We start from the raw sequence: 21579 nt of genomic DNA on the forward strand, positions 1-21579 counted from the left end.
CTGCATGGGTGTTTGAGCTGTCGCCATGCAAATGACTAAATCTAACACCACACCTTTTCTAGTCCTGGGTGGTTATTAAAAGTGAGTGCCCCGGGGCGGTGGCCCAGTTCTCTCATTCTGGTCCCGGCCTGCCCAGCAGCTGGTCCCTATCACAGACACAGCGGCCTTCTCCCCGTCTCTGCCTGTCAGGGGAGGAGGCGAGGCTCCCGGGCAGGCCAAGAAGTAGGGGCTGGGGGAGCGGGGTGCTGACTGGGGACCTAGAACCAAACTCTGGAGCTGTGTACTTCTCTTGGTCTAGAGTCTTCTGGTTATTGAAGAAAAAGAAAAGCAAAAGAAAGAACGCAAGGGAAGGAGGGAAGGAAGGAAGAAAGGAAGGAAGGAGAGACTGAAGGAAGGATGGAAGGAAGGAATCCAAATCAAATTCGGTTAATTCAATTTAGTCCAGCAAATGACAGTGGTGGCTACGTGTCAGGCATGGGACCATACCTGAGGTTCATCAGTGAACAAAACCAAGATGCCCCACCTAGGAAGCCATGTGGTCCACAGTAGGATAATAAAGAAATTATAAGGGGTGTCATTTGTTGAGTGATTGTGCTGTGGAAAAAGAAAATATTAGCGGGGAAGTGGGCGTGGGGACAGGCTGCAGAACTGATGAAGGCAATCAGGGTGGGTCTTCTCAGAGAAGGTGAGATCTGAGCAAACCTGAAGATGAGGCGTCAACCCGGTGGGAGCCTGAGGGAAGAGAACCCCAAGCAGAGGCATCAGCCAGAGCAAAGGCCCAAGGAAAGGACAGTGTCTGGCGTGTTTGAGGACCAGCAAGCAAGGGAGTGTGACTGGCTGTGGGGATGGAGTGCGAGAGGAATTCAGGGAGAACCAGATGGGCCCCAGATGGGATAGGGCCATGAGCCATTGTCCAAACTTTGGCTTTTACTCTGAGTAAGATGCGAGCCACGGCAGAGTTTGGTCAGAGGAGGGACAGGATTTGACTGATGTTTTGTTTAAGCAAAAAAGGAAACTCCTAGATTCATAGACCCAGATGAGTCAGACACTGGGGCCTCGTTGTCTCCTCCAGAATACAGTCCCCTCCATACAGGGAGGGGGAATGGCTGCACACAGCTCAGGAAATTACTGACCGCGGGCCCAGTCCTGCAGCCAAAAGGGCTCTGTCTGTGTCAGAATATAACCTCCCAGGGAAGGTCTCTGATTGGCTAAGCTTGGACCAATCAGCATTTGGATGCCAGTAACACTGTGATTGGTCGGTTTGGGACACATAGTTACCCCATACTAAGAAGATGGAATGCACCCATTGGCTGCCCCACCGGTACTTCAGGCACTAGGGAGACAGGTCCTAAAGGGCAGAGTGTGGTTTCCCCAAAGGAATGTGGTAGAGATGAGCTGGCAGACAAAGATGACAGTCCTCCATTAACTTGCTCCTCTGGAGGGAAGTGAAAGGGTCCCACCTGGTGGGCTTCTGCCCCGAGGGCTGCAGAGCGTCAGAGCTCATTAATCTCCACCTGCTGCTTCTGTAGACCCCAGACCACATGTCACAAGCACTGGTGCCCAGGGGAAGGCTGGCATTGCAGTTGAAACCGAAAAAGCCGGCATGAGTGCTGCCTGTCACCACCAGAACAAAAAAGCAGAGACAGGGGTTGAATCTCTATGGGTGCTTTATTCAGGTGGCCGGCAACCTGAGGAGATGGCGGGTTATGTACCCTAACAGACCGTCTCACGTTTCCTTTCAAACCAGCCTTCTTTATAAGGAAGAAAGCATAGTTAGGGGGTTTGGAATTCAGGAAAGAGGTTAATCAGATAAAAGCTGTACTCCGGCAGTTTCCCTAACATCCTTTCATCCGTGGACTGGTGATTTTCTATCCGGGTCCTGTGTCCTGGACCCTGGGCGATGTTATTTTTTTTTTAAAGTATATTTTATTGATTATGCTATTACAGTTGTCCCAATTTTTCCCCCTTTGCCCCCCCTGCCCAGTACCCGCCTTCCCTCCAGCAATCCCCCCACCCCGTTCATGTCCATGGGGCGTGCATGTAAATTCTTCGGCTTCTTCATTTCCTAGACTATTCTTAACATCCCCCTGTCTATTTTGTACCTACTGATTATGCTTCTTATTCCCTGCACCTTTTCCCTCATTCTCCCCTTTTCCGCTCCCCACTGATAACCCTCCATGTGATCTCCACATCTATGATTCTGTTCCTGCTCTAGTTGTTTGCTTTGTTTTTGTTTTTGTTTTTTAGATTCAGTTGTTGATAGTTGTGAGTTTGTTATCATTTTCATGTTCATAATTTTGATTTTCTTTTTCTTAAATAAGTCCCTTTAACATTTCATATAATAAGGGTTTGGTGATCATGAACTCTTTTAGTTTTTTTCTTGTCTAGGAAGCACTTTATCTGCCCTTCAATTCTAAATGATAGCTTTGCTGGATAGGGTAATCTTGGTTCTAGGTCCTTGTTTTGTATCACTTCGAATACTTCTTGCCAGCCTCTTTTTGCCTGCAAAGTTTCTTTTGAAAAATCTATTGATAGTCTTATGGGAACTCCTTTGTAGGTAACTCTCCTCTTTTCTCTTGCTGCTTTTAAAATTCTCTCTTTGTCTTTAACCTTTGTCATTTTAATTACAATGTGTCTTGGTGTGATCCTCTTTGGGTCCAACTTATTTGGGACTCTCTGTGCTTCCTGGACTTGTATGTCTATTTCCTTCACCAAATGAGGGAAATTTTCTTTCATTATTTTTTCAAATAAGTTTTCAATTGCTTGCTCTTCCTCTTCTCCTTCTGGGATCCCTATGATTTGGATGTTGGTACTTTTAGAGATGTCCTAGAGTCTTCATATTCTTTCCTCTTTTTTTTTTTTTTAATTCTTGTTTCTTCATTCTTTTCTGGTTAATTGTTTATTTCTTCCTTATGTTCCAAATCGTTGATTTGAACCCCAGCTTCCTTCTCTTCACTGTTGGTTCGCTGTGGGTTTTTCTTTATTTCACTTAGTGTAGCCTTCATTTTTCCCCTTATGCTTTTGCCGTACTCAGTGAGTTCTCTGAGCACTCTTATCACCAGTGTTTTGACCTCTGCGTCTGATAGGTTTGCTAACTCTGCTTTGCTTCATTCTTTTTCTTTTTCTGGGGTTTTGTTCTGTTCTTTCATATGGGCTGTATTTCTTTGTCGCCTCGATTTGGTAGCCTCTCTGTGTTTGTTTCTGTGTATTAGGTAGAGCCGCTTTGACTGCCTGCCTTAGGCACCTGTTAAGTTATATGGGGTGGAGCCTTAGCTATTCACCAAGGTGGGGTAACCTGCTTCAGCGCTTTGTGGCTCTGTAGGTGGGAGGGGTGGGAGAGGGGACAGTGCCGCTGTGTGGCTGCTGGAGGCTTGCTCAGTACTCGCCCTGCGTCCAGTCACTTCACCCCCTTCCCGTATGCAACAGGCACCCCTCTAGCTGTTGACCTTGTGGTGGTTCCCAGAGCAGGTGGGTTTGTGTTTGTTCTAGGACCATGCAGGCCCTTTAAACAACCTCTCCTGAGAGATCGGCAGTTTCTTCCGCTGCCCCAACCCCCATTGGTTTTTAAAGCCAGAAGTTATGAGGCTTCATTTTTCTGGCGCTGGAACCCTGGGCTGTATGGTCTGGCCTGGGGCTGGGATCGCTCATTCTCCAGATGCCCTTCCCAATTTTATCCACCACACGTGAATGTGGGACTGTCTGTTCCATCAGCTGCCTCGCAGCCACTGCCTTGCCATGGCCAAACTCTCCACCCTGGCAACTCATCCCCATCCCACATGCCCGTGTGGATGAACATGGCTTCTTTACATCCTTGGTTGTCGGACAGTCATACAGTTCAATTTTCTGGCAGTTCTGGGTGTTTTTCATTTTAAGGTTAGTTGTGATGCTTCTTATGGTTGTACAAGGGAGTGAAGCATGTCTACCTTTGCCGCCATCCTGACCAGAAGTCCCTGGGTGATTTCCTTTATCTGTGTCCTGGGCAGCGGGGTGTCTCTCCCTGGAATACAATGGCTCAGATGCCACCTTGATGGCTTATGGTCTCTTCTGGAGCATAAAGGTCCATTTGCTGGTGGCCTGGTCTCCTAGGGTCATGGCGGGCCATACCTTTAGTATCTGAAACAATAGCTTTTTACATGCATTAACTACTGGGCTTATTAACCATTACCTAAAACTAAAACTTTTCCATTTTGAGTTACCCCATCACAGTGATGACTGCAGTACAAGTCTGACCTAAAAGTTCACTTCAAGGACAGTCCTTTTTTTTTTTTTTTAACCACACATTTCCCATCCTTGGCTGGAGAAAGCCCCAGCAGCACCCCCGCCCCCTCAGGGTCAGGAACTGGCAGTGAGGTGGAGCCGCTTCCTTCTCTGAGCCTCCTCTGAAGTCAGACAATTATACAGCCCGGGTCTCTGCTTCACAGGAAATGCCAGGGAGGGTGCGCTGGGGGTGCCGCGTGGGGCTTCGGACGCAGCAGCTCCTGTTTGCTCAGAGATGTGGAATTGTGACTGTAGAATTTTGAGGCCTTTTAAAAAAGACTCAATAAAAATAAGAGATTAAAAATAGCCGATAAAGGTACAATTGAAGGTAGAGCTGAGTGAATTTTTACATATATCTCTAGCTGTGTATTTATTACCCGGACCAAGATACAAACCATTTCCAATACCCAGGGGCCGCCGCCAGGCCTGAGCCAGTGCCATCTTGTACTCTCAGCTCTGTGCAATCTCCGGGGGCTGCATTTCCCTCAGGCCTTAAGGCCAGGCCTGCAGGCAGCACCTCCCCACCCTCCCAGCCAGCCTCCCTCAGCCCTGCAAGGCAGGGAGCCGCATCCTATTTTACAGGCAATGAATGGAACTGGAGCTCAGGGAAAGCTAACACCCTCCCCCCATCTCTACCACCAGAAACAACAAAGCATGAACACTGGCTGAGCGAGGCTTTGGGGACATCCTTGGCCCAAGGTCTGAGAAGGGTTTTCCCTCCTTGCAGGCCCTGGCTCAGATGGTTGATGTCAGTAGCCAGGGAGGCAAAGATTCCTGCCATGAAGTCACACACATGCAGTCAGAAGGGCTTCCCTAAAACCGCTCTTACTTTGGGCCTCAGGTGCCAGCTGGCAACAAGCCGCTCTTTGCCTGCTCTCGTTTTCCCAGGGTCTGCCGGGGAAGTTTTTATCTTGTTTCCTAAGGCCAAGCAGGGCTGCGCACGCCTCCTAGGCAAAGGAGGGGTCAGCGCCCTGGGTCCCTCTCCGGCCGTCTCTGGTCTGCCATTCTGGGGTGGTACAGTCAGCAGACCCCATAAGTGAGCTTCTTGAGCCACAGACAGCTCCCTCCAGCAGTCCCCCCAAGGTGGGGGCACGGGAGGCTGGTGGCCTCTGTTCCCAGATAGAAGCATCCACGGAGCTCAGTCAGGGATAAACCTGACTGCAGGACAGTCGAGGCTTCTAGCCCTGTCCCTGACAGTGACCTGGCGATATCTCTGGGAGCTGGGACCACCTCGTCTGGCAGCCCCACGCTCCGGAAACATGAGCGTCCATTTGCAAGTGCCACTTTTGTTTCTTATTGTTATTTTGGGGGTTTTTTTGTGTGTGTGTGTGTTCTTTTTTCTTTCTTTTTTGCAAGCAAATCTTTTGCCCAGACAAAGGAAGACTTGGCATATTGCAGATAGACAAGAAGCAGTGAGCGCAGGGGTTTCCAAGCGTCTCCGTCCTCGTAGACCCGCTAGGTGGGAATTACTATCCCCGCTTTGAGGAATCTGAGGCTCAGAGGCTGAAGCTGAGAGAAGGCCTAGGACGTGCCAGGTGCTTCAAATCAGACGTGACTTTCTCCGTTCTCTCAACTGCTCTGGGGAGTGACTGACCGCCAGGTGCATTTTACAGCTGAGAGAACAGGTCCAGAGAGAGAAGCTGCTTGCCCGAAGCCACGCGGCTGCCGCCGAAGGCTGGCTCCGCGCCCCACGCCAGCTGAATCTGGCTCCGGCCCGTAGGGCCAGTGTCTTTGCGCTCTGGCCAGTCCTTGCCTTGGTCTTTGCTGCTTTGGGGCAGAGGCCAGACTGACCCTGCTGTCCCCTCGGGCAATGCCCAAGCTAGATCTTTCCCTCTTCCCTGCTTCCCTGGGGCCCTTCTAGTAAAGCAAGCAGTGTTGGCAAATTAAAGGCACAAGATCCCTGCCTTTGCCCTGGGCCCCCCCCAAACCTGGGGACGGGGCCAAGGGGGAGGCAGACACAGCCAGGTGAGGATTTTGAAACAAGGGCTTCAAAGAATGCCAGGGCACAAACTGTTGATGTGTTCTATGGAGGAGCAGATGGACCTCTGGGGAGGTCCCTGTAACCGACAATTTGCCTGGAGCCTCCCAGGAAGGTAAAACGATGCTCAGGAAAAGTTGGAAGTGTGGGCCTGTCTCCCATGGCTGCTCTAGCGAAGGACCACAAATTCAGCTGCCGAAAGCAACACAAATTTATTGTCTTGGGGCCAGTTCTGGAGGCCGAAAGTCCAAAATCAATTTCAGCGGGCTAAAGTCACGGCATCCTGGAAGCTCTCGGGAGGGATTTGTTCCCCAGTCTTTTCCAGTTACCTGCATTCTTCAAGGGATATCTTCCCTTCATCTTCAAAGAGTAACTTCCTCCTCCCTGACCTTTCCTCTTTCTTTATCTTTTCTCCCTCTCAGTTGCCAACATAAAAGGCATCCAAACCTGTAGAGAATTTTCAGAAGTTTATTTGAGCCAAACTGATGACATTTGCCAGGCAGCAAGATCTCAAATGCTGCAAAGAAGAACAGTTCTGGCAGCTTCTTTTGTGCATTTGGCAGGAAGGAGGGGACCTAAGCAAGATCACTCGGAGGTGGGAGAAAGCAAGGTGGGGGTTGGATTTCAGGAGACTTAGACTGAGATCCGTGGAGGTGCCACTGTTCATTTCAAAGGTGTGTTGACATGCACAGAAAAAAAGGAGCTTGCCTGAGGTAAAGATAAACATTTACTAAAAAGTTATATGCCTGTCCTGGCTGGTGTGGCTCAGTTGGTCGGGCATCATTTTGCAAAGCAAAAAAGGTCGCTGGTTGCTTCCCAGTCAGGGCATATGCCTGGGGCTTGAGTTCAGTTCCTGGTCAGGGCCTGTATAAGGGGCAACTGATCAATCTCTCTCATAGCGATGTCTCTTTCCCTTCCCTTTAAGAATTAGAAGAAGAAAAAAAAGTTATGCCTTGGCTGGTGTGGCTCAGTGGATTGATTGCCGGCCTGTGAACCAAAGGGTCACAGGTTCGATTTCCAGTCGGGGCACATGCCTGGGTTGCGGGCCAGGTACCCAGTAGGGGGTGTGTGGGAGGCAACCGCACATTGATACTTCTCCCCCTTTTCTTCTCCCTCCCTTCCCTTCTCTTAAAAAAAAAAAAAGTTAGATGCCTGAGGTGTGACTACCCACCAGGGCCCACCCAGTCAGGGATTTATGATCAGATCACCCTGTGAGGTTACTATCCATAGAAGCCCTTTTTTGGTCCACAAATTCTACTGCCTCCTTTTGTAGGAAAACTTTATGATTAAAGCATATTCACCCACATAATCTAGGGTGATCTCCGCTCTGCAAAGTCCCTTTTGACATGTCGGATAACACAGTCACAGGCTCTGGGGACTGGGACATGGACATCTTTGGGGGCCTTTATGCAGCCTACTGAAAATAGTGAAGTCACGTCGGTGTAGGTACGGCAGTGGCTCAGTTGTCCAGGCACAGCTGGGGGCTCAGTTCTCATGCCTAACACCTGCCCTGACTCTCGGGGAGGTGGGCGCAGCTCAGCAACGTCTGCCCCCTGTGGAGGTCCCGCCAGGTGCCCCGTTTTGCGGCACCCCCCCCAGCTGGAAGGCGTGGCCACACGTCCCCATTTTACAGACCGGGGCTGTTAAAGAGCAAACCACAGGCCCGATATGGCATCACTTGTGCTAAAAGGTCATGATACCAAACCTGGATTTAATACCGGAAGGAATCGCGGCTTAAGCGTCTCTCTTAATCAACCAGCCAAGAGTGCTCTGGGTGCTCTGGTCGAGCGCCGGCGACATGTCCTGTGGGCCCGCTCCACCCCCCGCGGCCCCCATTAGGAAGAAGAGGCACCATCATGATGAAAATGCTTTCCCCTCCCTTCCCCCCAAAGATTTCTGGGCTTCAAAATCAGCCCTTCTTTTCTTTCACACTTAGTTCCCTTGTCCTTCCCGACCCCCCTTCCTATAAACACCTTCAATTTTGTACGCCCCTTGGAGCACCCTCCTAGTTGCTAGCCAGCCTGATGACCGACCCATGAATCCCTTCATAAAGCCAATTAGAAATTCAGATTTAGCCCTGGCTGGTGTGGCTCAGTGGATTGAGCGCCAGCCTGTGAACCAAAAGGTTGCTGGTTCGACTCCCAGTCGGGACATGCCTGGGTTGCAGGCCAGGTCCCCAGTAGGGGGCATGCGAGAGACAACCATATTAATGTTTCTCTCGCTCTTTTTCCTGTTTAAAAATACATAAAATCTAAAAAAAAAAAAAAATTCACATTGACTCCAGTGAATCTTGTTTTATAAACAGGAAAAGATTAAAAAGTGGGAAGGGTTTGCCGGGGAGGGGTGGACAGGGGACTCCCCCAGGCCGCGAGCTCCCCCAAGCACCTGGGGTGAGAAGCGCCTTCCGCGGCTGGGAGGGGGCGGTGCCGGGCGCAGCCGGGCCTCCTCGCCGCTCTCCCCGCCCCTCTGGCCCCAGAGGCAGCTACAGCACAGCCGCGAGCTCGCCGGCGTCTTCGCAGAGCTCCCGGGCCGTCGCGATGCCTCCGTCCGTCCTGGCGATGGTCAGCGGCCAGGCGCTCCCGGCCTTCCTGCTGTGCGGCACGCTGCTCGTCCTCAAGATGTACGTGCTGGCGGTCATCACCGGCCAAGTGCGGCTGCGGAAGAAGGTACGTGCCGCCCGTGGGCTCCCTGTCCCGCTGCCAATGGGGTCTCAGCGCTGGGATGCGGGGGGGCCGGTGCCTCGCCCAGTCCGCAGGGACAGCTCCTCTGGGCCCCGGGGTTCAGCAGGATCCGCACCGCCCTGTCCTCTGTTTCAAGAACTTTCCTCCCTCGCTCGCTCGCTGTGCCACCAGCTCAGTTGCAGGCACGACGAGACTCGACGAGCGCGCCTGAGCTCCCGAGACACGGGCCCCCGGGGTGGCGCGAGAGAGCAGGAACGCTGCCCCGACCTGGCGGCCTCCCAGCACAGGAGAGCGGGGTTTGGGTGGAGTGGGAACCGGCGAAACAGGACCCAAGAGCTCCCAGTGGAAATTCCCCGCTCGCCGGCCGGGCTGCTTACAAACCCCCCGCGGCCTCCGGAGGCCGGGCCGGCTCTCAGCTGAACTGAGCTGGGGCTTTTAGAGAGGAATTTCGCCCTCCAGTCCGAACCTCCGAGCCCCTGAGTCCCAACAACGAAGTGGCTGAGCTCTGAGCCAGGGCGAGTGGGTGCAAGCGGAAGCCGCTCTCCCGGCCGCCAGAGAGAAGCTGGGGGCCAGGCTCGTTAGAAGCAGAGAGTCCCCGGGGGAACCGGCTGGTTACCCTCCCTGCGATTTCAGCAGAGGAATCATTCAGGAACGTGTGCCCCTTCATCGAGTTCAAAGCAAGGTGGGGCTGGCTCTGGCACACCCCGCCCCACTCCTGGGGTCGCAGGTGGGCACTGGGGAGCCGGGCCCAGCCTCCTGGAGGCACCTCACCCCCTCCCTCCCTCGGCGCACCGCGGCTGCGGGGTGCGGGCGCCCAGCAGGGACAGCTGCTCCCACTCACCCAGGCCGTTCTCAGAGCCCAGCACCAATAACCCCCACCAGGGCCTTGGGGTGGGCGGGAGGAGCTGTATGCACCTGTTTTCCAGGTAAGGCATCTGGACTGGAGGGGAGATGCTCATGAGTCAGAAGGGCGCACAGCTGGGTTTGAACTCAGGTGTCCGGCGGCAGGGCTGGCCCCGGGCTGCAGGGGGATGGGGCCTCGACAGTGAGGAGCAGGGCGGAGTTCTTCCTCTGACCGTGAACTCAGGGAAGGGAGGAGACATATCCATCTGAGTGCCTGTCAGCCTGGTCAGAGGGGAGTGGCAGAAGGAAATGTCCCCTCAGACTGACCTAGTCCACCAATTTCTCTCTCCTCGATGCTTGGGGAGGTGACTGTCGCAGGCGTTGGCTCCGCTGCCCACCGGTCTCGAACCCTGACAGGTCTGGGAGCCCGGTGTCCTGCGCTGCACACGCAGGATGGTGGTCGCAGGGCCAGGTGGATCCAGCGCCTGGTACAGAGTGAATGCTCCCACAGTGCACTCGCTCCTTGTAACTCGATCCCTGCGCGGGTGTGCCCCTGGGGCCTGCTGCGCCCCAGCTTCCATCTGCCCCACGGCTGACCCCTGGCTGGGCTGACTTGTATTCCAGTTGTCTTCCGGGTGACCAACCCCATGAACCACGAACTCTAAAGGCAGCTGCCTGCTGAATGCCGAGACCCCTTACAGGGTGTCACAAGTCACAGGCTGTGCAGAGCCATCAGGGTTGGTGATTCCATGACTTAGGGCCAGTGGAGAGAAGAATTCTGGGTGTGGGGCTCTGATCCCAAGACAGGCGTCAAGCCTGGGCCACATTCACCTCTGGGGGACGGCACAGAGGCAGGCCCACCAGGCAGGGCACACCAGTGCTTGGGGACAGATGCCACAAGGGCTCTTGAGTCAGAAGCAGCAGGGCTGGCCATTGGGTGGACAATCCAGGAAACCTGGTGGTGAGGCCGGGACTGCTGTGAGTGGGCGGGGGGGGGGGCAGGGGAGAAGGGGAGCTGGGTCACCCAGATGCCGGCAGGGAAAGCAGAGCGTGAGGACAGGCATGGGTCTTTGAAGACCCGAGCATGACCTTAAATCTTTGCTTTCCGTTGACGATTTGTTGAATGCTCATCTCGTTCTGATCCCAGGGCCTTTGCACATGCTGTTCCTCTGCCTTGATTGCTGGTGCTCCAGCCCTCCTTTCCTCTGGTTAATGTTGATGCATCCTTCAAGCCTCAGCTTTCCTCTCACTGCCTTGGAGAAGCCTTCTTGATCCCCAGGCTTGGGCGGGTCTTTTGTGAACGTTCTCAAGGCCAACCGTGTTTTCTCTTGCTTAACACGCACCACCTGGTCTTTCCTGGTTTATTAGGCTGTGAGTGTCCCACGAGCAGGGACCAGAGAGCCTTTGCCTCTGTGTGTTCAGCCAGCTATAACAAAATACTATAGGCTGGGCAGTTCACAAACAACAGAAATTCATTTCTGACAGCTCTGCAGCCTGGAAGTCCAAGGTCAGACCCCTGGCAGACGCTGTGTCTGGTGAGGGCCTGCTTTCTGGTTCTTAGATGGCTGTCTTCTCCCTTGTGCTCACCTGTAGGAAGGGCTGGGGAGCTGTCTGGGGTGCTTTTTAAAATAAGGGTACCAATTCCTTTCAGGGGGACCGCACCCTCATGACCTAATTCCCTTCCAAAGGCCCCACCTCCAAATACCGTCCCACCGGGGGTTAGGTTTCAACGCCTGAGTCCACAGCAGGGGCCCCGGACATTCAGCCCATAGCAGCCTTGTTAACCAAGAGTCCCAGCACTTCACACAGAGTAGGAGTTCACGGAGGCTGGGGAATGGGTGTGACCAGGCTGCCCCTTGCACGGACAGTAATTCTCAGCGGCCGCCTTGCAGGCTTTCGCCAACCCCGAGGACGCCCTGAGGCACGGAGGCCTCCAGTACTGCCGGAGCGACCCGGACGTGGACCGCTGCCTCAGGTGAGTGCCGCCGGGCCGTCTGAGCGCCGGGGCGTGGAGGGTCCCGCGGCCCAGGTCTTCTGCCTTCCTGACCCCTCACACTGCTCTACCCTGTTCATTGGTTTGATTTCTAATTGTGGAAAAGTAAGACATGCTGAAGGCCCAGGACTGCAGAGCTAGGAAAGGGTATTTCAGGGAATGGTCTCCCTGGCTGCTCTGACCATCGCGTCCCAGCCTGGCCTGCTCTCCAGGGCGGACGCTGTCACCCGTGTCCCCTGCACTTACAAACACAGGTGTTACGCTTTGTCCTGCGGACCCTCCAAGGGTCAGCCTCCGCTCACCGGTCTGCGCTGTGCGTTTTTCTCACGCAACAGAGACCATTTCCCATCAGCCCCCAGAGGGCCCCTTCAGCACCTCGGGGCTGCAGTGTTGATGTCATCGCCCTGCCGAAGGGACCCTCTTTGATGCGCCTAATTCCTCTCTGATGGGCACTGAGGCTGTTCTTTCTGTTATGGACAGAGCGCGTCAGGCCTCTCATGTGCCCCTGTGAGCGTGTGTGCGTGTGTGTGTGTGTGAGCGAAGCTGCAGGATGCAATCACGTGGCAGAAAGCACCGCCAAACGGAGCTCTGGTGCGGCTGCTCCCCTGGGGACGCATCAGCGCATCCGCTTCTGGGTGGACGCGTTGCCAACGTGACAGGTGGACATTTATGTCACCTCCTGGTTTTATTTTGCATGTCTTTTATTCCAAGAGAAAGTGAACATCTTTTCCTCTGCTTAACATTCCCCCTACTCAATCAAAAGCAATTTTTCTTATACAAAAACCAGAACTACTCATCGCGGACAACGCGCGTGATGTTGACAATACGGAGACAGAAAAAGGAAAACCACTCACGATTCTAATCCCTATTAACAGTTCCTTCTATCTCCTAGGTCTAAATAATTTTTATATTCTCTATAAACTTAAGCATGCATTGTATACCCAGTTTTGGGGGGGAGGTGGTTCTGATTTTTTTCAGTTAACATTATTTCATGAGCATTTTCCATGTCACTAAATATTACTCAAAAATAATTCTTTAAAAATGGCCGTGTAAAAATTCCATCAGAGACTAAGGGTTAATATCACGTCACCAGCCTCAGTGTAGGACTTCTGGGTAGCCTCCTCTCTGCCCTTTTACACCCGGGCCTGGAGAGTGGCGGCTGGCCGTCCCAGGGGCTGGGGGCTGTCCACGGGGTCCGTGGAGAGGTGGGGAGGGTGGGCAGTGGGACAGGAGCGAGGCAGGAGACAGACCCTCCCATGGGGTTCCTGCATCACAGGCCGAAAATGGGGAGATACTGCGCTCTTAGTAGCACAGAGTGTTTCCGTAGAAGAAAGTCTGTTGCTTTTTTTTTCAATTTTCTTGGTTACTGAAAATAACATACACACTTCTAGCTTTTACCTATTACAGAAATGTTTATGTAAGAAATGAAATTCCTGGCTGGTTCACCTTTTCTAATATAACTGCGGTATGTGGTCCTTCATGGGAGGCCCATCCATCTGTCCGTCATCCCGTTAGCATTTAATGAGCACCTACTATGTACAAGACACTTTGCTAAGACTCAGTTGTGCTTCAGTGAACAAAATCCTTACCCACATGCGAATCCATACTGGGGACCCTGTCCCACCCTCACCCTGGGTCAGCTTCCCTCCCTGGACAGTGGTGGACAAGGATAGTCGAGGCAGCAGCTGCCCAAACCGGGCAGCCTGAGCCGGCCCACAGCCGCCACTAGGGTGTTCAGCTTCTCCCAGGGCCACACTTACCTGTGGCACAGGAGTGGTTACGTGGGTTTGCAAACACTTGGTTTATTTTTACTGGCTGTAACCGTGTCCGTGACGGACATATCCGCCACCCAATTCAGTTTTTTAAAAAATCGATAGAGAGAGAGAGAGAGAGAGAAAGACATCGTTTTTTGTTGTTGTTGTTGTTGTTAGTTCTACTTATTTATGCATTCATCGTTTGATTCTTATATGTGCCCTGACCGGGGATGGAACCCGCAACTTTGGTGTATCGGGACAACGCTCTCACCAACTGAGCCACCCGGCCAGGGTCAGTTTTTTCTTCTGATCACAATTACCCACCACCTGCAACAGTAGTGATGTTAAAACGGTCGAGATTCAGTTCAGCACTTTCTGAGCACCTCTTATCTACTAATGTCTTATATCCATTTGGTGAGTATTTATGGAGGACCTTCCATGCCAGACCTGGGGTCCCTGGACCCCGGGCTCCTCCTCCTCCGGGCTTCCCATAACATCACAAACTTGAGGAGGGTGCAGAACTCAGAATCACATCCTGGCGTCCGCTCCTCGAGAGCTGGCTGGAACCGGTTTGGGGGCGGGGAATGCCCTGGAAGTGGAAACTAGTTAAATATTAGACCAGCGCTCACAGGGGGCTGGGCCCCCTTCTGCACAAGCAGGAAAGCCCTCAGGTCTCGGTTCTGGGAGGGTAGATCTGCCTTGCAGAGGAGCGCATGCCGGAGCCCAAACGCGAGCCCCGCTCAGCAGGTCAGGAGCCAGTTCTCAAGGGAAACCGTGAAGGCCACCTTCTAGGCGGCCCACCCAAGTCTCTGGCATCAGGCATTTTGGCCAAACCTGAGTCTGTGTGTATGAACCTGCAGTGAGGGGGAAACCAGAAAAGTCGGCGTGCGTGCTGGCTGTCACCACCAGACCCAGTAGGCAGCAGCAGGGATTGAATCTCGATGGGCACTTTACCCAGGTGGCCGGCAACCTGAGGAGCTGTCAGGTTATGTGCCCTAAGGGACCGTCTCACGTCTCCTTTCAAGCCAGCCTTTTTATAAGGGGGAAAGAGTGGAGGTGAGGGATTTGGAATTCAGGAGAGAGGTTAATCAGATAAAAGCTGCAACCCAGCAATTTCCCTAACATCCTTTCATCTGTTGATGGGTGATCTTCTCTCTGCGTCCTGTGTCCTGGGTGATTTTCTTTACCTGTGTACTGAGTGGTGGGATGCCTCTCCCTGGAACACAATGGTTCAGATACCTTCTTTTCTTAGATTTTATTTTTAGAGAGAGGGGAAGGAGGGAGAGGGGAGAGAGAGAGAAAGAAACAGTGATCGGTTGCCTTTCTTACACACCCCCCAATCAGGGACCTGGCCTGCAACCCAGGCACGTGCCCTGACTGGGAATCGAACCAGCAACCATTCAGTCCTCAGGCCAGTGCTCAGTCCACTGAGCCACACCAGCCAGGGCTCCGGTACTACCTCGATGGCTTTATGGTCTCTCTTGGAACACAAAGGTCAAATTGCTTGTGGTCTCCTGGAGTCAGGGTGGGCCAAACCTTCAGTTCCTGAAACAAGAGCTTTGTCCATGCATTGACCACTATGCTTATTAACTGTTCCCTAAAGCGAGCATTTTCCCACCCTGGAGTTCTCCCATCAAGGGGGCTGTCTGGGTGGTCCCAAAGAAGGGAGACAAATGCTTGACCAGGCCCTGAACTGTTTCTGACCATTTGGAGTGTGTTGACTTTATCTGAGTGACAGGAGATCGGGTCCCCAAATCTCAGCCCTGAGACATCAGCCTCTATTGCTTTTGGGGATGGTGAGTGGAGCCCCCGGAGGGAGGGAGGGAGCCGTGCCCGAGGCCAGGAAGCGAATCAGCGCCCGGGCAGGACGCAGGCTCCTGGCCCAGCCCTGCCTCTCTGCCGCTCCGCCCAGTGGTTTTTATTAATTTCGCCAAGGCGGCTGAGGGCGGTCAGGGGTCTGGCAAAGCCAGGGTGAAATTAGCTTCCACAGGCAGAGCAGGGGATGGTGCTGACGTTGACAGCAAAGAAGGCAACTAAGTGCTCCTACTCAGCGGCAGGTGGCGGTCTAAGCCCTTTTTTTAAGCTTAAATTTTATTTTATTGTATATGCTATTGTAGATGTCCCGTGTCCCCCCTTTGTCCCTCTCCACCCAGCCCCCCTCTTCCATGGAAGTCCCTACACCCATGTCCACGGGCATGGACCCTTCATGTGTGTCCTTGGACTAATCCCTTCGCCTTCTTTCAAGAAGTCCCACCTTCCCCTCCCGTGCAACAGTTCTCAGTCTGTTCCATGTGTCCATGCCTCTTGGTTCTACTTTGCTCATTAGTTTATTTGTTCACTAGATTCTTTTTATTTTTTACATTTTTATTTATTTTTGGAGGGGAAGGGTGGGAGTGAAACGTCAGGGTGTTGTACACCCTGAGCTGGGGACCTGGCCCACAACCCAGGCATGTGCCCTGACTGGGAATCGAACCAATGACCTTTCAGTTCACAGGCCAGCGCTCAGTCCACTGAGCCACACCAGCCGGGGTAAGATTCCCTGTGAAAATCATAGGGTATTTGTCTTTCACTGACTGACTGACTTCACTTAGCATAATAGTCTCCAGTTCCATCTAAGTACTTAATAGGCACCAAGCCCCTGGGCTCCCCCAGGGGCCTTCCCAGGAGGGAACTCTCGCCTACAGAGGGAGAAACAGGTTTGCTGAGTCCAGGAGGCCACCGTCTGCACAAAGGCGATTTTACTCTCTTTTACACCTGCCTGTAAAAGTAGGCAGCCTTCCTGATGTCCCAAACCCGATTTCCAGGGAATCGCCACCGTGTGTGCGGAGAGCAGGCGCGGGGAGAGACCTATGCTGCCTCCAGCTTTGCCTCCGGGGTAGCTAGGTCTCCCTCTCCCACCTCGCCCGATGCTGTAAAATGCTGCTGGTGTGGCAGCGGCTGTTTGCGGGGGATGGAGGACAGGGGGATGCAGGGAGCGGGCCCGAAGCCACAGGAAGCCCGCAGGAAGCCACAGGAAGTCCAGTCTAGCGGGGCCGCTTTGGATGACTCCTACATTAGGACCGTGGTGGTTATCGGAATGACACGTTTTGCCCAAGTGTCTCTCCATCCAGATCTTGGGCGGCGGGGAGGGGGGAATATGTTTTCTTGCATCATCCCTAATTTCCCCACGTCTCGCTGTCCGGGACACCGCTGTGGAGTGACACACAGCAGAGGGGAGGCGGGGCCTGGCCAGACCCCAGGGCCAAGCGCGCGAGCTCCTGGCGCTGCTCAACCCCTGGCCCCCCTCCGTCCTCACCGGTGGCCTCTGAGTCTTCTGCTCCCAAAGGCTGACGCCAAGACCTGGGGCTCTGCTCCCCTGCTTGGTTTCCTGCAGGGTCCCCTCCCACCTCGGGCAGGGCAGGCGCCCAAGCCTGCGGGGACTGTCCCCTCCCTTATCTTCTTCCCCTTACCTGCTCTTTGCGGTTTGGCCAACTAGTCTCTTAACTGTTTCATTTTTCCTGAAAAAGGACTCACTCTAAAACCCAAATAGATACTTGAAGGAAAAGTGAATGAATGGGTTTCCCAGGCTAGTTATGGTTTTCTTGAAGATTTTAGATAAAAATATGTAGCTATGACAAAAATTACATATTTACCTAAAAGCTTCAGGAGACGCGTAACCAGCCTGTGAAAACCATTCATTCATCCATCCATCTACCCATTCATTCATTCATTCATTCACTCACTTTTCCTTAATGTACGTCCCTGTGCCAACAACACCTGAAACCGCTGGAGGCAAAACTGCAGCTACCCTGTCCGAGAAGGCAGGGGACTTTGCAAAGGAGAGTCATGCCGGGGAACTAGAGGCCGCGGGAAAGGAGGGCCGACCGGGAGATGGGCTGACTCCACACACAAGCCACAGGCAGGAGTCTGCAGGCGCCGAGCAGGGCTGCTGAGGATGCTGTGGGTGTCACTCACTCACACGTGTGACACCCACGACAGAAATACTTCTCTCCAGGTGGCTTCACCTCGTGGGAGGGCAGACACATTCTGGAACACACTGACTGAACCTAAAACAGGTTTTCTGAATGCGTCCCTCTAAGAGCAGATGGGGGTGTTGGCACCACAGGTCCGTTCCCACAGGGTGGGGCGGTTTTAGAGGCGCGCTTGCCGCCGCCTCCCTGTAACTCACAGGTGAGGAAGGGACTTGCTTGATTAGAGAACTGGAAAGGTCCTTGTCCTCAGTTTCCCTCTCTACCTCTTCCCTGTGGCCAGGGTCCAGCCAGGGCCTCCTCTCTCTGGTCTGGGAGGCAGCAGCCCCGACCCTACCCCCACTGGGTGACCCCTGCCCAGCTGGAGACCGACTTTCCATGTGGCTGCGTCCCAAGGTTGAGATTCCAGGGAAAAGAAGAAAGGTTTATGTGGGCTCTAAGATACAGGGACAGAGACACCAACTGCTGTGTCCTGAGTCTGACCTAAGAAAGACCCAGGCCCCGCCAGGTTCACGGGAGCTTTCGTACGCTCAGGTTGAATTCCAGGCTCCTCACCTTGCTTCTCAGGCCCCCTCCGCACTCTTCCCCGGCCCTGCTTCCTCCCCTGCACCCTGCTCCAGCCACACGGGCCACTTTCCTAGGCCTCGAATACACTGTGCTCCTCCCACCTCAGAGCCTTTGCTCGGGCCAAACCTGCTCCCCCTGCGGGGATAGCCCCTCCTCGTTCAGGCTTCAGTGCAAACCTCCCCATCCCCGGCCACACCCACCCTGCAGAGACCCCTCTAGCACTGGATTGCCGGGGGCTCCAGGTCCCTTTCCTGCCGCGCCCAGCCCAGTTCCTTTCTGTCTGGCCACATACCACAGCCCTCACCTGAGGCTGTGCGGCGGGTCACCACCCAGGGGTGCTGGGCTGGGGCGTTCCAGCCGCAAGGCCTGGAGAAGGGGCTTCTGCTCCAGCGGAGTCCCTGTGCCTCATGCATGTGGCCTCTCCTGAGGGGGCGTTCCGGCCTGGGCACAGGGCTCCTGAGCTTCCAATGCGCCATCTGTGGCTTCGGTCCCTTGCTCAGTCTCTAATTAATGGGACCAACCTCCGCACCCCCTGTAAAGAAAGCAGCCCATCAGCAGGAGTCATGGAAAATGTGACCCGGCCCTTAGCTGAAGTGGGAGAGTTTGCTTTCTTGGTCATTTGTTTATGGCAGAGTTATACACAGGCCGCCCTGTGCCCCGCCCCCACCCGCCCTGTGCTCACACACTCGATTACTTTAAACAAAACAAAAAAAAACAGGACAGCACCGATGGAACAAAGAGCTTCGCCAGGGTCCGCAGTGGGTGGGTTCCAGTGAAGGGAAGCTGTTTTGTTATTTTCCCCGAAAGCGTGAGGGGATCCGCTTTTGTTTGGAGGCAGACAGAGAAGCAGGCACGGATTCCAGACGCAGGCTCCTACGCTCCAGCCCGCCACACCCAGGAGGGCCCAGAGACCTGCGCTGGGAAAGAGGGCGGCCTCTGGGACGCCGGGCCTTGCTGGTGAAGAGCGTGAACTCGAGGCAGACCCAGTCCACCCGGCTCTCTCTCGGCCCCTCGGAGCCCCGCTCTTCCCACGCAGGGTCCAAGGCCAGAGGACGAGGTTGGGGAGACTGGCAGGGACCCGGTCCCCGTGAGCCCCTGGGCTTGGTAAGACCACCCCAGCCCACCACCCACAGCTCCTCCCCTGGTGGTAGGGCTGCTCCCCCAGCTGCTGGCGGGGCCGCTGGGGAGCTGCCACCCCTCCCACCTCGGGGTACCTCTTGTCCTGTCCACAAAGGGACTTGAGTCTGGAGCCCTTGAGACGACTTCCAGTGATGCAGGGCCTTTCAGGGCAGAGGGCCCCAGCTTCTGTGACATTCTCAGAGCCGCCACCCACTGACTGCCTGCTCTTGCCTCCCCAGAGCCCACCGCAACGACATGGAGAACATCTACCCCTTCCTGTTCCTGGGCTTTGTCTACTCCTTCCTGGAGCCCAACCCTTTCGTGGCCTGGATCCACTTCCTCCTCGTCTTCCTGGGCCGCATGGTGCACACCGTGGCCTACCTGGGGAAGCTGCGGGCGCCCACCCGGTCCCTGGCCTACACGGTGGCCCAGCTCCCCTGCGTCTCCATGGCCCTGCAGATCGTCTGGGAAGCAGCCCGCCACCTGTGACCAGCAGCTGACACCTCGGCCGCCAGACTGCTGGCCACCATCCACGGGGCCGTACTTGGGGAACTGGGTGTCCTCTCGAGATTGGGATAGGCCCGGGGCCTGGTTTCCTAGCAACCTGCAGAGTGTGGGTTCCTGGGCCGGCTGGCCTGTGCACGTGCGCACCCTGGATGCCTGGGTGAAGTGGCCGATGGGAACCGCTCAGAGACGGGTCGTCAGGATTGAGAGACAATCCCTGCACTTGGGTGACAGCACCAAAAACACCACCCCGTCTCTCCTCCTGCCTGAGAACAGGCCGAGCGCGCGGAGACTCACCCAGGTCCCTACACCTACCGGCCGTTGGGGTCCAGAGCTATAATAAACGCAGCCTTCTCAGACCGCCCTGGGGGTTCTGGTTCGGCCAGCCTGGAGGGGAACCTGGGCATCCGCATTTTGAGTAAGCTGCCCCGTGAGTCCCGGCCAGGCTCAGGCCTGGGAGTGACCGCCAGCCCCTGCAGAGGCCCAGGGTCAGCCGGGGTGTGGTTTTGCGGTTTCTCTAAAAGTGGGAGTTTGGCGGGGTGGGGTGGGGTTTCTCACTTTTGTGTCCCAGTGACACCTCCCTGTGCTCCCCATATTTCTTGGCTGGATCCCTCCTCCTCGGAGCAGGTGCTGAAGGGAAGGGCTGAGGTGAGGTTAGCCCCCTCTCCCTGAGGCTTTAGTCGCTCCTAAGGGCTATTGGTCCAGGACCATGGGCTTTGAATGACCCGCCACTTAGACACTCCTGGCTCCTTCAGTCTCTGCAAGGTTTGAAAATCGCCAGTGTGCACCAGGGAATTGTGGGCCTCTCCTAGACTCTCACTGTGGGACACATGTGGCTGCGTCCTAACCACTCCATCCTACTGTCTGGCTCTCCCTACCACCACCCCTCCACCCCGGCCCTGCCCTTTACCCCAGGATCTGGGCAGCCGCCTCTCCCAGCGTTCTGCAGCCTCTGAACTCCTGCCCTCCCCCGGACTGATGGAGTGGGAGGGGGGTCATTGGAAATCCGGATGAGCCCCCTACCCCCCCGGAGCCCGGACCGCGGAGCAGGCGCGGATAGCACTGCCCCCTGGTGGTGAGACAGCCTCCACGCTTAGGCTGCCGCTGCCCGCGAGCAATCGAGCCTGCCTACCCTCTGGGTCTCCTGTCTAGTGCCTGCTGTTTGCCGAACACCTGCTGGGCACGGTCCAAGACTTTTTTCACTCCTTAAACCGGTCCCAGGAGGAAGGGGATGTAGATATGGAAGTAAGGCTCAGAGAAGCAGACGTCGCGTGTGTTTTTATATTTCTATAGTTTTCCTCCTAGGGGAAGGGGCTGAGAGGGCAACATGCCCAGCCTGGACCCAGAGGAGGAGGGCATCGGATGCCACTGGGACCCAGGTGGAGGGGGCGGGGCCACAGGGATGCTGAGCTCCGTGTGCCGCGGCCCATCATTCACTAGTGTGGCACCTTCTCCTATGCTGTGCCCAGCCTGAGGGCAGGGACAGCTGTGGGCAGTGGGACAACAGACAGTGACACCTCATAGTGCTCAGCACCTTAAAGGGGGAGATGGTGCAGCCGGGGTACAGGGAGGGCCCTCCAACCGCTGTTTGCGGGGAGCTTCTCAAGTGAGACGGAAACTCCCCTGAGATGCAGGGTGACTCACACTGGTTTGGGGGGGTGTCCAAAGATGGGCAGAGTCTGGGCCCCTGGGGTCTTGTTGCTGAGAAGCGGAGGGGCGGTGTGGGGGGTGTGGAGGGGCATGAGGCTAAAGGGTCCGTGGGGGCTCACTTGGGGCTTTGGGCTTGCTGGGAGTTCAGAGCCTCGGAGAAGGGTCGAGGAGTCGGGCTGGGACAACGTGCCTGTGTCCTCAGCGGACATCTGAGACGGCAGCGAGGACAGCGGCTACGTGGGGCCAGCAGTGGGCAGTGGGCACG

The 21579-nt window shown here is 54.9% G+C and overlaps 1 protein-coding gene across 1 annotated transcript; it reads left to right on the top strand.

Moving 5' to 3' along the window:
* The first annotated feature begins 8772 nt into the window (after positions 1 to 8772).
* Positions 8773 to 19649, top strand: PTGES (prostaglandin E synthase). Its single transcript, XM_054584845.1, has 3 exons — positions 8773 to 8901; positions 11652 to 11734; positions 19400 to 19649. The coding sequence occupies exons 1-3, from the start codon at positions 8773 to 8775 to the stop codon at positions 19647 to 19649; spliced, it is 462 nt and encodes a 153-aa protein (XP_054440820.1).
* The last annotated feature ends 1930 nt before the right edge of the window (positions 19650 to 21579 follow it).

Source organism: Pteronotus mesoamericanus, unplaced genomic scaffold, assembly GCF_021234165.1.
Source record: "Pteronotus mesoamericanus isolate MK-2021 breed Mesoamerican mustached bat unplaced genomic scaffold, CSHL_Meso_final contig_78, whole genome shotgun sequence".
NCBI classification, from domain to species: Eukaryota; Metazoa; Chordata; class Mammalia; order Chiroptera; family Mormoopidae; genus Pteronotus; species Pteronotus mesoamericanus.

What these genes read in the sequence shown, in the direction of transcription:
- PTGES (XM_054584845.1), top strand. Translation starts at nt 8,773, where the DNA reads ATGCCTCCGTCCGTCCTGGCGATGGTCAGCGGCCAGGCGCTCCCGGCC. An exon ending in AAGTGCGGCTGCGGAAGAAG is followed by an intron (nt 8,902 to 11,651) that starts GTACGTGCCGCC and finishes GCCGCCTTGCAG; the next exon opens with GCTTTCGCCAACCCCGAGGA. An exon ending in GACGTGGACCGCTGCCTCAG is followed by an intron (nt 11,735 to 19,399) that starts GTGAGTGCCGCC and finishes TTGCCTCCCCAG; the next exon opens with AGCCCACCGCAACGACATGG.